The sequence below is a fragment of the Paramisgurnus dabryanus genome, chromosome 18 (genome assembly GCF_030506205.2).
Source record: "Paramisgurnus dabryanus chromosome 18, PD_genome_1.1, whole genome shotgun sequence".
NCBI classification, from domain to species: domain Eukaryota; kingdom Metazoa; phylum Chordata; class Actinopteri; order Cypriniformes; family Cobitidae; genus Paramisgurnus; species Paramisgurnus dabryanus.
The window spans coordinates 6,154,058-6,171,200 of record NC_133354.1 but is presented as its reverse complement, the minus strand read 5'-3'; the positions used below and the strand labels follow the sequence as shown (position 1 = coordinate 6,171,200).

Sequence of the window (17,143 nt, the reverse complement as noted above, 5' to 3'; positions counted from 1 at the left end):
GTCATAATTACGTTTATCGCATAATTTTGACTTTAAAAGTCATTATTTCATCTTTTATCTCATAACTATGATTTTTTCTTATGTGGCGGAAATGGGCTTCTGGAATATTAGAATGTTATTTCACATCTCTAAAGAACAATCATGTGACTTGTATGGACATCAGGTGACTTGTAAATGTGAAGAAAACTGCATCCGTTGCAGTTTTGCTATATATATATTTCTTTTTCAAATTGCCTGAAAAACTCATGTGAATGTAAAAACTTTTTGTTTTTGTAAAATTGACCCGTTTTCATTTGGTGTATTTTCAATTCGCAATTTCAATTTCTGCAATTTAAAAGGTATACTGTAAATATGGAACGTCAGATTTACTTAAAAACTGATAACACCTAAATAATGCATTTTTTTTTCAACTTAAATTTTATCACTAAGAGACACTACATTTTTTAGGTGTTACCAATTTAAGTAATTTGTAAAAAAAATTCATCTTAAATTTTTTACTTAAAGTGAGAAAATGTAAGTTTATAAACTTTAAAAATGTTTAAGTAGATCTAGCCAACGAATTTCAACCAGAATGTAAAAAAAGATTGTTGAGCAAGAAATAAAAAAATACTGAGCTGTAAATAGTTAATATATATATATATATATATATATATATATATATATATATATATATATATACACATCAAATTTCTAAGATCTTTTTAAAATGATCAGAATTTTCTAAAAACAATTCATAATTTGGATATTTTCATCCCCTTGTGAACCTCTGGATTGCTGTAATGTGGAAAATTCACATTTTCATTACTCTATAAAGAAAAAATTGAATTTTCTATAATTTATGTTTTTTATGTATCAGTAACATCAGTACATTATTTTCCTTTACAATAATAGAAACTTTTGTTGCATATCACAATCATTATTTGTGACCCTGGATAGCCAACAATACATTATTTGGGTCAAAATAATTTTTTAAATAAAAATCATTAGGATATAAAGTAAAGATCATGTTCCATGAAGAAAATAAGTAAATTATTACGGTAAATATGTAAAAATGTATTTATTATTTGTAATATGTGTTGCTAAGGACTTCATATGGACAACTTTAAAGGCGATTTTCTCAATATTTTATTGTTTCACCCTGAGATTCCAAATTTTCAAATAGTTCTTTGCCGAATATTGTCATATCCTGACAAACCATAAATCAATGGAAAGCCTATTTAATCATCATTCAGATGATCTCAATTTCAAAAAATGTACCCTTATGTTTGGTTTTGTGGTCCATATGTATATGAAATTTGTCCTTAGATGTTATTTGTGAGACCTTGCTTCTAATCTAATGAACTGATGCTACATAAAAAAGAAAGATGTTGTATTAGCTTACTGGTGCTCCTCTACTGCCACGTTCTCCTTCATGACCCTGTTTACCCTTCTGACCCTTTAAAACAGAGAATCACAGAAAGTATTTAAGAATCTGTAGGTAATGAAATCTGCATAAACTCTAACACAGTCTTAACTTGCGATCTTAGCTTTACCCGTTCTCCTTTGGATCCTTTGGGTCCCTGTGTTCCACGCGGACCAGGATTACCCTTAATGCGTTTAAAAAAAGTGTGTGAGTTGAAGTTTATGCATGTTTGTAATATTTAATATATCAATGTACTTACAGGTAATCCAGGAGCACCAGGTTTGCCTCGTAAACCATCGACACCTTGCTGACCCTGTATATGCAAACAAAAGCTTTTAGCAAATCCATTGTGTTTTCAATCAATTATAGGCTGTAACAACACATACTGCATGTTAAACAACAGTATGCTTTAAACATATCTCACCACATATCCTGGATCCCCGGGTTCACCTCTGTCTCCACGCTTTCCTGTTGGTCCCTGAATATACACAAAAAACACAAGCAAATATTTCCAAAGAGATCCCGATGAAAACCACAGACGTGTTTAAAGAGCGAAGAGCACAGACTCACTATGATTCCTGGAGGACCGGCAGGACCCTCCACCTTCCCATCATCCCCATGTTCGCCCTAAAGCATAAAACATAATGCGAAACATCAGATGGTTATAGAGAAACCACAAAGCGTATCTGATTCAAAGGTGTGCATATGAATGTTTTCATGAGCGTGTGTGTAATGTATTTGTCAACACCAAACAAGCCCAGCAATTATGTACAGAAAATTCCCACATGTATGAATGCATTGTAAGTCGCTTTGGATATAAGTGGCTGTCAAATGCATAAATGTAAATGTAGTATACAGTGCACATCACAGTTCAAAAAGGAAAGGTGAAGATTACCTTTTCACCTTTTGGTCCCGGGGTTCCAATTGGACCCTGAGGTCCCTGGTGACCCTGTAGAGAAAGAGAGAAATAACACATCTTATAAATCCTTCAAATGAAATGTAATAACACAACATAACACATTTATGGGATGATATTGACGATTGACTCTTTCTCACCCCGTATCCTGAGATGCCTGGATCACCCTGCAGCCCCATTCGCCCGGGAGCACCCTGACACAGATGAAGAGGACATACGTTGACTAAACACCTTATTTATTACTATTTCTTTATTGAATTGTTAGCTCTATCTGTTTACCACATGTCCAACGGTTCCTCGCGAGCCCTTTGGTCCGGTGGTGCCAACTGGTCCGATCTTTCCCACGGCTCCGGTCTCACCCAGGTGACCAATGTTACCTTTGGCACCCTACAGGTAACAAAGTGTCATCAATATTGGATAATTCATTTTAAACAAAGTTATGAAATACACACGGACCACAAACCAGTCATAAGTCGCACGGGTATATTTGTAGCAATAGCTAACTATACATTGTATGGGTCAAAATTATAGATTTTTTAAATGCCCAAAATCATCAAGATATTTAATAAAGATCATGCTCAATGAAGATATTTATTTTGTAAACTATATAAAATATATAAAAATGTATTTATCATTAGTAATATATGGTGCTGAGGACAACTTTAAAGAAGATTTTCCCAATATTTGATTTTCAACTAGTTAGTAAAAATACCAATTTCAAAAAATTGACTGGTTTTATGGTCCAGTATATATATAAGGCAGTCTATAAATGTATTACATCTCACCTTAAACCCTGGTTTTCCTCTTTCGCCATGTTTACCTGATTTTCCTTCAGGACCCTAAAAAAGATGAAAGACTTCAGCTGATAATAGATGATAAAGCACATTTACTAAACTCAAACAAGTTTGCATCTTTGCGTCATCTACTACAATGTTTTATAAAAAAAGATGAAGGTCTTTAAGGTACGAGTACTTACTCTGACACCGGTGAGTCCGGGGTCGCCCGGTGGCCCTTCTTTGCCTTTGATTCCAGGGTCACCTCTGACCCCCTGCTCGCCCTCTGCACCCATGTCACCTTTATCACCCTGTCCAAAAACATCAAAGCAACATTACCTTAGTGGATATCTATCATGACGTCAATGTTGTCTAGCTTGTAAGCATCAGTAATTGTTTTACCTTTGCACCATCAGGACCAGCTGGACCAGCTTCTCCTTCTAAACCCGGTTCACCCTGTATCAAACAAACAAAAAGCTGTTTTGGTCCATTCATGGGTGCATTCACAGCAACGCTAATGTATTTTATTTACAAGTGTAGCAAAAACACACCCTTGTTCCGATAATTCCCGCTGCCCCAGCGTTCCCTGCCGGACCGAGTGACCCCTGCAGAAACAATGAAGAAATTCAGAGTCCAAACACACAGACACTTTTATACTTTCTAGCAAGTTTAAGATCTTTTTAATTACACAAATCCAGTTTGCCAACTTGCAATTATAACCAATGTTGTGTGACGGCACAACTGTGCCAAGCTCAGGGTGATATATTATCTAACTATAACAGCGCTCATTTAAACCAAATATACCTATAAACTTTTTCTTCTCAAGCTTGACAAAATATGCATTGTTTCTCGTTGAGCTGATAGCATATTTAGCAAAGGTTATTTCATGAAAATTTATTTTACCTTCTCTCCCGGTTCTCCTGGAAGTCCGAGGTCACCGAGGTTTCCTGCAGGTCCCTATAAAAAAAGAGAAAAAGAGAGAGACGGATGGATGAATAAAAATATCAGTATAAACAGCATTTAAACAAAATAATTTGAATTCAAGCATTAATAAATCAGAAGTGACAGGTAAATCTGGGAAATTAGTGGAAAATCTGAGATATTTTTGTTTGATGAGTGTTTGTGTTTGTTACCATTGGCCCTGGATTTCCAGGGGGTCCGATTGTTCCCGGCGGCCCTGAAGGACCCTTATCCCAAACACACAACATCAATTATCAGTAACACAATGATATAAACATAATTCACATACATTATAATTCATTTCTAATGATTAAAATGTTAATCTGTCCTGTAGATTGTTTGTGTATCAGTGCAAATGTGTAAGGTACATAACCAGAAACATTCAACAAACTAAAACTGAATGTGTTCGGCCAGGAAATAAATATTAGAGCTCAAAATACACATTAAAATCACAAAGTCAAACAATATTTAAAAGACACAATGCTGTTTCTTTTTTTTATAAATATTTACCTAAATATAAGATATAACTAACATAGTTTTACTTTGTGTGCATGGAAGAGAAATAAAACATCACTTACGGGCTCTCCTGCTATTCCTTTGTCGCCTGTGGCCCCTGATGGTCCTTGAACTCCCTACAGAGAGATAAATTACACAGACTAATGAAAAATATTTTTATAAAAGCAAAATGTTAAAAATTACAAGCAACAATAATAATTCTATGTAGTTAATGCATAATAAATAATTACATATAAAAATAAATAAACCTTATTATAATTGTTTGAATAATTCACATTAAAATTAGTACAATATTAATTTATTATTATAATATATTCAAAAGAGTGACAAACCGTAAATCCTTTTGGCCCCGCCTCCCCAGGCTCCCCGATCTTTCCCTGCAAATTAGACATAGTGACTGTTACCATAGCAAACCAATATTGAAGAAAAATAGTGACAGCTACCATAGCAACACAACCAGATTTAAAGACATAGTGACTGTTACCATAGCAACCCAATTGGAGAATGAAAATACAGAGTGACAGTTACCACAGCAACACACTCAGAGATAAAAAATAGTACCGTTACCATAGCAACACAATTAGAGATTGAAGAAAAACAGTGACAGTTGCCATAGCAACACAATCAGAGATTTAAAATACAGAGTGATAGTTCCCATAGCAACACAATCAAAGATTGAAGAAAATTGTGACAGTTGCCATAGTAACACAATCAGAGATTTAAAATACAGAGTGACAGTTACCATAGCAACACAATTAGAGATTGAAGAAAAACAGTGACAGTTGCCGTAGCAACACAATCAGAGATTTAAAATACAGAGTGATAGTTACCATAGCAACACAATCAAAGATTGAAGAAAATTGGACAGTTGCCATAGTAACACAATTAGAGATTGAAGAAAATTGTGACAGCTGCTATAGTAACACAATCAGAGATTTAAAATAGAGTGACAGTTACTATAGCAACACAATCAGAGATTGAAGAAAAATAGTGACAGTTGCCATAGTAACACATTTAGAAAGAGATTGTCAAAGCAGTAATGAGTTTTTACCCCTTGTCCCGGCAAGCCGACTTTTCCAGGTGGACCATCAGGACCCTGTGAGGTGAGACAACATGAGACGAAATGAGACATACGGAAGTCAGATGGAAAAGTGTACAGAATTTATCTGCGGAGGATTGTTTCTTACCTTTTTACCTTCAGACCCGGGTTCACCTGTCACACCGTCTAAACCCCGAGGACCCTGTAGCAGAAGCATAAATATGTTAACAAATCCTCAGAAAATCCTAATGCTGCCTGCACAGAGTAATGACTTAATATACACTTCACCACTAGAGGGAGCACCACAGGGTTTATATATGTGTGTGGAATAATCAGGAGAGTTATAATAGATATGAAGACTGTAAATGTTATTATTAGATTTGATACATGACCAAAACTATGTTGAAATGGCATAAAACAGTTTCCTATAGACAGATAACATCCTACAGATTGAGTTTGTACATAATGGATCTATCTACAGAATGTAAACGATGCAGAAAAACACAGCTGGTATTTTATTTGATGAACCTTCACTTTAAAGTTAGTTTAAAATCCATGTCTATGGAGTTACTATGAATGAGAATAAATCACACAGATTTCATTAAGGGTAGCCAAGTATTTGTTTGCGTCAATTATTACACTAATATAAAGTGTGTGTCCAGACAGAATACATTAAACTGATGAAATAATATCATCACGTCTCTCTCTCTCTCACACAGACACAAACTGTAATACACACTTTCCACATTACACAAGCACAAGGTTTCTCAGCATATCCAAGACCAATTATTGTTAAAAATATTATGACTACCATCCTTTAACAATCATAAAACATGACTAAATAAAGTGTTTCATTAGCCTTCAGCACCTAATAATGCTGTGATTTCATTATAATGGTATTTTATTTTACAAGTCTCTTGTGTTGCTACTGAACCAAGTAAACTCAGCTTCTGTTCCTCGAATACATGGAAAGATATCCAAAATGACTCACAGTATACTTCAGGGTTTTTGTTTTATTGTGCATCAATGCCAAATGTTATGCTTATGTTCTGTAATTTCACTTTAATGGCAGTGAAAAGGTTATTAGTCAGTAATTGAAATGCTTTATTTTCAAAAATGTCACTTTAGTTATTTCATTGGTATTTCACTGCCTTTCACTGCAAAACCCTCTAAGTACATGCAAGTTTTTTTGCAAAAACCTCCTTCTAAAAACATCCACTTTTTGGACATAGTAAACAGTTACAAAATCACTAAAGATGCAATTAGAAAATTTGCTAATGATAAAAGTCAGAATGTAAAAATGAAGAAACTGATGCACACATTAGGGGGCGCTGAGATCCATTTCACTGCCACATATGGGTTATATTCAGGTCCATTTATTTACAAGTTTGAATGTAATCTACGTTTGTTTTGTGCACCGTCATTTATCCAATTTATTGAGATTAAGCAGATTTGAAGCAAAAGTATTTGATGAACGTATAATATGCGCTGAGAGCATTTGGTTAATATAATTTTTGATGAAGGCGGTGTTTAGCGGCTTTTGCATCTGAGCTTCACAACTGTAGCCACACTTTGCCTGTATGATCAAATGTTTCTCAAAGATACCTTTAAGTATTTTTTAATAAACATACTCAATGATATCTGACTAGGTTCTTGTTTGTAGGTCACCTAACACAAACTCTCTCTCTCTCTCTCTCTTCAGTAAATGTGGTTAAGGAAATGAGGTTAAATGCTTCACTAACTCAATGAACCATTGACCTGTAATGTACAGAATCAGTGAGTCTGTAACAAAGTCCAGACGGCATCATAGACACGAATAGATTACTTGATCACTTACTTTGTTAACCAGTAATTTAAATGAAAACATTTGTGTCTGCATTTGAGCTACCACACAACCTGATTATGTGCTCATTGATCACAAATTAACTAACTACGGTTGCTGACTTGATCCATGTATTGACACTTAAAACATCTACCTAAAACATCAACTAATTGACTATTTACTCAAATACACTCACACACACGCACAATGTCTTACCCGTCTTCCCTTAGGTCCTCTTATGCCAATGGGTCCACGTGATCCCGGCGAGCCCTATAAAAACACACACAGAGTTAAGTACACACAAACACTTCAATGTCTGGGTCTCTTTGAACACACTGATGCTGATGGTTAACGTCAGGGCAGATTGACTTCTGTGTGCGTTCAGACTAAAATCACAGAGGTGTAGGACAAGATGACAGACAGAGGACTAATCTGACGACAGCGGGTGATGGAGGTTTACCAAAGCTACCGTTCTGTTACATGATCCAAACACTGACGGAGACGTACCGGACTGCCGACTGGACCCGGGGGTCCGCTCTCTCCAGGGGTTCCCGGGTGTCCCTGTGAATACCAGGAAACAAAAAACTTAAGTTCATCTACACACAATATAGGACTTTTTAAAATTAACATATTGTATAATATAAATATTAAATACAAAGTTTACTCATTAACTAATTTCACTCTGTTGTTTTATTTTTGTGTTGGTTTGTAAGTTGCTTTGGATAAAAGCGCCTGCTATATACCAAAATTTAAACGTATTACTATAGTAAATAGTAAAGTAAAAATGTACTATAGTAAAGTGATGGCAACTTTGATTTATACTATATTACTAATTATATACCATGGTATTTGATATGATACTTCAGAAAACAATTTGTTGTCACTCTTATGGTAGTGTCCAAAAGACACAGTATTACTATGGTATATTACCATGGTTCTTTTGGACAGTGATGATGTAGATGATGTATAAATAATGTTTTGACCCATTTTGTGCTCACAAATGAAATGAATATGATTTAAACGGTGGTGTATCGTACCGTAGAGCCTTTCTCTCCCGGAGGCCCAGGTAAACCCGTCTCTCCGCGATCACCCTAAATCAATCACAAAACATTTACACGTTACATACATATACACGATTGCAAGCCATTTTTATTTCTAGCTATTAATCTGTTACATAATAATGACTTTAAATAAGTTTATTGTGTTGATTTTATTCTTACTGACTGACAGAAACAAACTGCATAACAATCAAGAAGTAACAATATCAACAATAAAACTCCTGAACACATCACCTTCTCTCCAGCTACTCCGGCCTCTCCGGCAGGACCGATGAAACCAACAAGACCCTAAAAACACAACCAGCATGAGGGTCAGACTGTGTGTATGTGTGTGTGTGTGTGTGTTTGTGTGTGTGTACAGGAATAACTCATTCATGATGTACTCACTCTCTCGCCCATAGGCCCTGATTTTCCTGTGACACCCTGCTCGCCCTAAGACAGATCAGAGAGAGTTTGTTTCAGTGTGTGTGTGTGTGTGTGTGTGTTTAAGAGATTTGTGTGTGTTTATATTGTGTACAAATCTTACTTTGAGTCCTTCAGGTCCAGTGGCTCCAGGGAAACCCGAACTGCCCATCAAACCCTGATGCAAAGTAAAGACACTTTTATGTTTTTAGACAAATAAAGACAATATTTAAACACAGAGACATTTCACACAAAAACATTATTTTGTTTAGTACCGTAAAAGTCTTTACAATGTTAAATTTTTATTTAGGCACATTTTCCTTATTACTATAAAGAGAAAATATTTCTATTATTATTATTATCAAAAGCAAGAACACAAATGAAAACATGCTGAAATTCTCACAAAAAAGAGCCAGCGAGCGAGAGAAATGAGTAAAACAGATACCTGTTTGAGGAAAAAAATGATGGAAAACATCCAGAAATGTTTGGAGTTTGTGCCAGAAATGCAGTGTGTTTAGTTCAACAAGAAAAGATGGAAAGAAAGGAAAAACTTTGGGAGATTGGAAAATGAGCCATGTTATGCAACACAGACTGTGCACAGGGGACCTTAAACTTTCTAGGAAAACTAAAGGTTTTCTTTTCTTCTGAAGAGAAGATGTCTTTCAGAAAACATCCCACAAATCTTTTGTAATGAAGATTCATGGAATCATAAACTAAAGCTGTTTTAAATGAATATCTTGCATTACGCCACCTAGTGGCCCACTGAGGAATTATACAATTTTCTCCACTAACTGTAAATGTGCAAGTAAAGGTGACAAACATGAATGAATATGAATAGATGACATAAAAATTGAAGATTATTTTTGCATTGTGACATAGTTTTCATGACAATTTGTAATTTGTAATAAGACAATGTGCATTATTATTGTTGTACTACAATGAAAATAATGTGTGATGCATTACTCAACACATAATCCTCATACAGACTTTGTTTTATTTACTCTTTTCCTACATTGAGGAGTTATCTCGTCAATTAAGAGAAAATGTCTTCCTGCCAATGACGAGTTTTTATACAGCAATTCATATTTCTGCTATTATCCACTAGGTGGCGCTCTTACACAACTTATAAAACACTAAAGCATCCACTGATCCAAAAACAGTACAAACAGTGTATATTTTGATCATCGCTCTGTATCTGATATCTAACAAAAGTCCTTTACAAAAATGCAATCATCTAAGCTTTTTGCTCAAAATTTTGTATTTTTGAAAAAACCTACCCATATTTGAAAGATTATAAAAAGAGAACAAATGAAGATAGGATAAAACTTTTTTTGAAAGCAGAGGGTCTGTTCTTTCATTTGATATTTTTTATGTTTTTATATTTATGGAAAAGTTTAATCTTTTGTGAAAATCATAAAAAATGCTGGCGCTGGCAGACACTGGCGGAGAAAGAGTTGAGCAAACGTCTTATTATATTTTTAGCATCAAATTTAGAAATAAAAATTTTGTTTAGTACTTTGTACCCTCCAAAACAAATTCCTTGAACCGCCAACAAAAACCTTACTTATAAACAGGTACACCATCCCATATACACACACAGAGACAATCAACAGTAAACACTAACAGTTTTCATATGCAGTTTATTCTTTATATAAACAACTTACCTCGAGTCCTGCGGGTCCTGGTGGTCCTAAAGGACCCTCATCACCCTAAGAATTAAAATGAACCACATTTATTTCTCACACTTCTATTAGTCCAATAAAAGGCGTATCTCATAAAATATACAAAAACAGACCTGGCGGCCAGCTGCACCGCGAGGACCTGGCAACCCTCTGGCTCCAAGTTTGCCCTAAACACAAAAAATGAAATGAAATCATACATACATGCTTGTACACATCCACAAAATAGTTAAAATGTTTGCATCTGTCACCTTTGGGCCTTCAGGTCCATTGTCTCCAGGTTTTCCGATGTCTCCGGGAAAACCCTGTAAAATTACAAAATTGTACATCAGCCAATCAGCATCAGTTATGGTTGATTACATAACAGACCAGTACAAGTTTACACATTTAGACGTGAAGTTTTTTGTGGTTTTAAAATGGTAATGAGATGTTAAGTATTACCTCAGGTCCTGGCGGACCTGGCACTCCACTGGGCCCTCGTTCTCCTGGTTTGCCCTAGATAAAACACAAAAACCGATATTAACGCATGCAAATAAACAATCATATAAACTAATATGGTATTAACAGCTTTTAAAATGTGGTACATGCATTACCCTTTACACAAATACTTTACTAAAATAAGAAACAAACAAAAACAAACCTGTGGTCCTGGCTTTCCTCGAGGTCCTGGCAACCCTGGCAGACCCTGAATACCCTGAAACCAACACACAAACAGATACACAATTAGTGAAGATATTAGCAGAAACAGTCAAAGACAACAAAAACTCAAAGACTAATATAGATTGCAACATAAACATCAGACATTGTTCTGACAGGGTGTATATGTTTAAGTGTTAAGGGGTCACTTTTTAAGGGTACCTTGTCACCCTGGAACCCGATCTCGCCCTGCTCTCCAGGAAGCCCCACTTCACCCTGAGAGAAAGTGAAAGAGACACAAAGTCAGAAATTACAGATAAGTTAATGGATTAGTGAAAATACACAGTTAGGGGAGGTTCACATTTCGCGTTTTTTGCGTGCACAAATACATGATTTTGAATGTAGACGTGCGGCAAGTGCACTCAAAAAGAGAGCGGCACGATCGCAACATACTCTTTTTTTCCAGGTGTGCTTGAAAATACTTTCTAGCAATACTGCGTCAGAAAGCGTGTGGATAGAAGACGGAAAGCGCTGCGGTCGCGGATTTATATGTGAAATGTGAACCATCCCTTAGAGAGGTTTATGTAGAAGCCTTGACATTTAACTCTTTCCCCGCCATTGACAAGTTATCTCGTCAATTAAAAGAAAACATTTCTCTGCCAATGACACTTTCCTGACAAGTTTTTACGGTAATATGTAATTCCGCTATTATCCACTAGATGGATCTTACCCAGTTTAAAAAACTGATGCAAAAACTAATTTTTAGTGCTGGGAAAAGATAAATCGCGATTAATCGCATTCAACATAAAAGTGATTTTTTGCATAATATATTAGTGTGTGCTGTGTGTAATTATTATGTATATATAAATACACACACATTCATGTATGTATTTAAGAAACATTTACATGTGTATATATATTTATTTATATTTTTATATATTCTATATTATATATACATTTTTAAAAAGTATATATAAATTAAAAAATCTTAAATGAATATATGTATGTGTGTGTGTGTGGTTAAATATACATAATAATTACACTCAGTACACACACAAACACACACACATATTATGCAAAAAATCACTTTTATTTTGAATGTGATTAATCACGATTAATCTTTTCCCAGCACTAGTTGTAAAATTACTAATTTTACAACATTTTAAACTCTGTGTATGTTTTTGATCATTGTTCTGAATCTGATCGCTAACAAAATTCCTTTACAAAAATGCATTTATTTCAGCTTTTTGCTCAAGAGGTTATAAAAAGAGAACAAATAAAGAGATTAGATTAAACATTTTTTCCCTGATTTGTTTGTTTGTTTATATTTGTATGTTTATATATTTATAGAAGAAAATTTTCCTAGAAGGCATTTTGTGAAAAATGATGATGGGTAACTTAAAAAAAAGGCTGGCGAGGAATGAGTTAATACACTGCAAAAAATGACTTTCTTACTTAAAATTTTTGTCTTGTTTTCAGTCGAAATATCTAAATTTTTTTAAATTAAGATGTATTTTCTTGATGAGCAAAATGAGTTAAGAAAATAAGTCAAGTTTTTAGACAAAAACTAAAAAATTTAAGTGAATTTGTGCTTAAAACAAGCCAAATGATCTGCCAATGGGTTGAGAATATTTTGCTTAAATTAAGTGTTTAAGAAAAAAGAAAACTTATTTTCAGATTTTTTTCTCACCCCATAGGCAGATTTTTTTGCTTGTTTTAAGCACAAATTCACTTAAATTGTATTTTTTTTTTCTAAAAACAAGACTCATTTTCTTGGGTCGTTTTGCTCATCAAGAAAAATGCATCTAATTTAAGAATTTTTTGATATTTCTACTGAAAACAAGATAAAAATACTAAGTAAGAAAGTCATTTTTGTAGTGCTCAAGCAGACACATACTACACTGCAAAAAATGATTTTCAAGAAAAAAATGTCTTAGTATTTTTGTCTTGTTTTCAGTAAATATATCTAAAAATTCTTAAATTAAGATGCTTTTTCTTGATGAGCAAAACAACCCAAGAAAATAAGTCTAGTTTTTAGACCAAAAATATCAAATTTAAGTGATTTTGTGCATAAAACAAGCAAAAACAATAGGAAAAATGTTCAAGATTTTTTTGCTTATCTCATTGGCAGATTTTTTTGCTTGTTTTATGCACAAAATCACTTAAATTTGATATTTTTGGTATACAAACTAGACTTATTTTCTTGGGTCATTTTGCTCATCAAGAAAAAGCATCTTAATTTATGAATATTTAGATATTTTTACTGAAAACAAGACGAAAATACTAAGATTTTTTTTTCTTGAAAATCAATTTTGCAGTGTATTAATGCGTCTATTTAGCAAACACATTTAACGAAAAAGAGTGATTTTTACAACAATAGTGGCATCAAAGTAAAACCGGCTGTCTGTTTGTTTTCTGAGGCCTAACATTAACATCAGTGACGTGAGTTTAGGTGGGACTACCTGTTCACCCAAACAGTAATTTCATAGACAAGGTGAGTTTAAAAGTATACAGTAAACAGTCCTGTTTAAATGTTGTGATGCTGCTAATGTTACAGAAATGACACACACCTCATCTTTATGTGCTACTAAACAGTTAACACTTTAAAATGCATGCTTAACAGTGGCTGGCCAATGGGGAGAGAGAATTTCCATCACATGCTGCTGTATAACAGGCCAATAACAGAGCATTTAGATCACCTTATCACCTTTCAGACCGGGCTCGCCCATGTTTCCTGAGACACCCTGCAAAAAACACAGACGTACACAGACTGAAATTGCCGGCGAGTGATTTAGTGATTTTATGCAGAAGGTTGGGTGGGGGAATGACTTACTTTCAGTCCGTTTGGACCTGGTAAGCCGATGACACCAGCCGGGCCCATATCGCCCTGCAGAAGAGAAATGCATTAGTATAATATTACACACTAAAATCAGGTACTACAATCTAAAGCAAAAAACATCTTTAGATTTACAAAACATTTATTGGGTGGATGCTTAACTGATCTCACATCATTTAAAGAGACAGTTCACCCAAAAAATAAAATGACCCCATGATCTACTCAGCCTCAGGCCATTCTTGATGTATATGATTATCTTTTTTCAGACGAACACAATCTAAGTTATATTAAAAAATGTCTTGCTGTTTCAAGCTTTATAATGGCAGTAAATGGTGCTTTGATTTGAAGCCTAAAAAGTCAAATCTTCACAGAAGTAATTCACATTGCTCCAAGGGGTTAATAAATGCCTTTTGAGGCCAATTGATGTGATTTTGTTGGAAAAATGTCTAAAAATATTAAAACATTTACAAACTAAAATAAGCTTTTAATAACGATCAACGCACATTCACGAGAGAGTGATTTTCCAGCGTATAATATAGTGTATGAAGCGTAGTGGCGTAAGGACGAAACGTAGGCAAAAAAAACCCTCAATATCCTCTTGTCTAATATCAAAATCCTCTGAATTCAATTTTCTGACTGGTGTTTTGCTCTCTGCGCATCCATGTTCGTCCTTACGCCACTACGTCTCGTAGGCTATATTATACGCTGGAAACTTACTTTATCGTGAATGCCTGTTAGTCGTTACTGTAAGCTACTTATTTTAGTTTTAAATATTGATAATTATCTTACAAAATCGCATTGATTGCCCTTTATTAACCCATCTGAAGCTGTGTTGATTACTTCTGTGAAGGATGGGTGGACTTTTTTGGGCTTCAAATCCAAAGCACCATTTACTACCATTATAAAGCTTGGAACAGCCAGGAAATGTTCTAATATAACTCAGATTGTGATTTTGTTCATCTGAGAGAAGATGATAATATACATTGAGAATGGCCTGAGGGTGATCATGCGGTAATTTGTATATTTGGGTAAACTATGACTTTAACCAAGCTCAAAGAAAAGGTTGGTTAAACGTCTTTGCAGTTGCAAATTCAAATGTAGATTTTATATGCACAGCATTTGATCCATACAAAAACTTTACATCCGTTTCTAAGCACTATATACCTGTATAAATATATTTCTAAACAAACTAGGGCTGGGCACTATGCAGCGTTCAAAAGTAAAAATGAGAAGAGCTTTTGATATACAGTGACAATCAATGCGTTAATATATTTTCCTCACAGAAATAAAATTTCACTTACAATCAAACCAAGGACACCTGGTGGACCAAGAGCTCCAATAACACCCTGATAAAAACAAAACAAAGCACAGAAAGAGTGTTAACCTTTACTATATAAACCAATACTTTCATGCTTTGCAGCAGCACCAAATTGGACAACCATATTTTAACTTTAGAAGAAGAACATGTAGTAAGAATAAATTGTTATAAATATTTGAGTATATGGTCGGATGAAAAGCTGGATTTTCATGTACATATTGAAAATCTCTTGAATAAGCTTGAACCAAAATTCTTTAGTTTATAGAAATGCAAGAAAAATAATATACAAATTTGCTTCCTCTTAATTTTTGTTTATGGTGATGTATTATACTGTATATGCATACAAGTTTAACCTTATTAAAATGTTGTATTGTTTATTTATATCATGCTGCCCTACGTTTTGTGACGGGTGCTTCTCTGCGATCTCACCTCTGCACTGCAAAATTGACTTTCTTACTTAGTATTTTTGTCTTGCTTTCAGTACAAATATCCAAAAAAAAAAAACTTTTCTTACATTTTCTTTTGATTTTTTTGCTTGTTTTAAGCACAAATTCACTTAAATTGTATATTTATTTGTTTAAAAACTAGACTTATTTTCTTAGGTTATTTTGATCAACTTGATTTAAGTGGGATGGACCTCTCTCAAAGGAGATAAGTAGTAGGCCTACAAACTTACTAAATAGTAAAAATAGTACAAACTTACAATGGACTAATTTAAAGGAAACATGTGAATGTTTTTTTTTTATTGTATTGATTGTTTGATTGCGTTTATCTTTGTTTCATGTGTAACTTTTTGTACTGCCATTTTGGCCAGGACTCCCTGGAAGGAGAGATTTTGTATCTCAATGGCACTATCCTGGTTAAACAAATTAAAAAATAAAATACAGACTGTTCAAGAGTTCAAGAGTCAATATGCACTTCTAAATTTGGGAGTGGAATGTGTGGCGTTTCTAATATTTGCTTTGTAAATGGCTCTTTTATAAATTTATAGATGTTAATCTGCCTGCACAAATGAGTGTTTTTATAGAAACAGAGATGGTCTGTTGTTGGCTTCTCTACAGCGTTGGGGAATCATTTCCTCTCTTTCCCCTGGTGTGATGAAAGGATGAAAGAAGTATTTCACTCTTCTCTTCAGGAAATGAAGGGACTCATAACTTCCTGTTTTCACAGTTACACCGAGACTCACAGGTGAAAAGAGGCAAACTTTAACTTGACGGTAACCAATGAGAGGTAGTATTAGAAACCATAATCATTTTTGAAGCACTGACTGACTGTTCCTTAAAAAACAATAACCATGGCTTTACTCGAAATAAAACCACTTTACAATAGTTAACTCTTTCCCTACCAGTTTTTCCGGCAATCTGTATTTCCGCTATTATCCACCAGGTGGTGCTCTTACTCAACTTATTAACCCAAAAGAAACCCCTTAAGTCACACAGAAAGAATGTGTATGTTTATATATTTAAAGAAGAATATTTTCTGGAAGATATTACTGACAGTACTAACTATTAATCAGATTACCAGTAGACATTGACCCCTCAGCTTTGTGTGCATTCATGATAAATTAAATACGGCTCCTTAGTAACAGCTTAAAGAGAGAAATGTTAGGAAACCGTACCCCATATTTAGCTGTTTGTGTGTTTACATGTGGTGCACGGAAAACTTTTGTAGAGCCAAGAAAAATTTCTGGTTTGAGCACACATGCGCAGTTATCTTCTGAAAATATGCAAACACACATGAGGTCATTTTCCCCAAACATAAACACAAACATAAAGGGAAAACATTT

The 17,143-nt window shown here is 34.4% G+C and overlaps 1 protein-coding gene across 1 annotated transcript in view; it reads right to left on the bottom strand.

Annotated features, from left to right (window-relative positions):
• The window catches only part of col27a1a (collagen, type XXVII, alpha 1a), a 62,852-nt gene that overhangs the window by 9,173 nt on the left and 36,536 nt on the right, over positions 1-17,143 (bottom strand). Inside the window, exons 14-46 of the mRNA XM_065243715.2 lie at positions 15,341-15,385; positions 14,037-14,090; positions 13,903-13,947; positions 11,426-11,479; positions 11,208-11,261; positions 11,009-11,062; positions 10,819-10,872; positions 10,684-10,737; positions 10,553-10,597; positions 9,013-9,066; positions 8,874-8,918; positions 8,721-8,774; positions 8,466-8,519; positions 7,936-7,989; positions 7,645-7,698; positions 5,755-5,808; positions 5,619-5,663; positions 4,900-4,944; positions 4,630-4,683; positions 4,225-4,278; positions 3,995-4,048; positions 3,643-3,696; positions 3,494-3,547; positions 3,295-3,402; positions 3,104-3,157; positions 2,598-2,705; positions 2,459-2,512; positions 2,298-2,351; positions 1,973-2,029; positions 1,827-1,880; positions 1,662-1,715; positions 1,533-1,586; positions 1,382-1,435 (exon numbers count right to left, since the gene is read on the bottom strand). Coding sequence (XP_065099787.1) covers positions 1,382-1,435; positions 1,533-1,586; positions 1,662-1,715; positions 1,827-1,880; positions 1,973-2,029; positions 2,298-2,351; positions 2,459-2,512; positions 2,598-2,705; positions 3,104-3,157; positions 3,295-3,402; positions 3,494-3,547; positions 3,643-3,696; positions 3,995-4,048; positions 4,225-4,278; positions 4,630-4,683; positions 4,900-4,944; positions 5,619-5,663; positions 5,755-5,808; positions 7,645-7,698; positions 7,936-7,989; positions 8,466-8,519; positions 8,721-8,774; positions 8,874-8,918; positions 9,013-9,066; positions 10,553-10,597; positions 10,684-10,737; positions 10,819-10,872; positions 11,009-11,062; positions 11,208-11,261; positions 11,426-11,479; positions 13,903-13,947; positions 14,037-14,090; positions 15,341-15,385 — 1,839 coding nt within the window. The remainder of the gene's footprint in view (positions 1-1,381; positions 1,436-1,532; positions 1,587-1,661; positions 1,716-1,826; positions 1,881-1,972; positions 2,030-2,297; positions 2,352-2,458; positions 2,513-2,597; positions 2,706-3,103; positions 3,158-3,294; positions 3,403-3,493; positions 3,548-3,642; positions 3,697-3,994; positions 4,049-4,224; positions 4,279-4,629; positions 4,684-4,899; positions 4,945-5,618; positions 5,664-5,754; positions 5,809-7,644; positions 7,699-7,935; positions 7,990-8,465; positions 8,520-8,720; positions 8,775-8,873; positions 8,919-9,012; positions 9,067-10,552; positions 10,598-10,683; positions 10,738-10,818; positions 10,873-11,008; positions 11,063-11,207; positions 11,262-11,425; positions 11,480-13,902; positions 13,948-14,036; positions 14,091-15,340; positions 15,386-17,143) is intronic.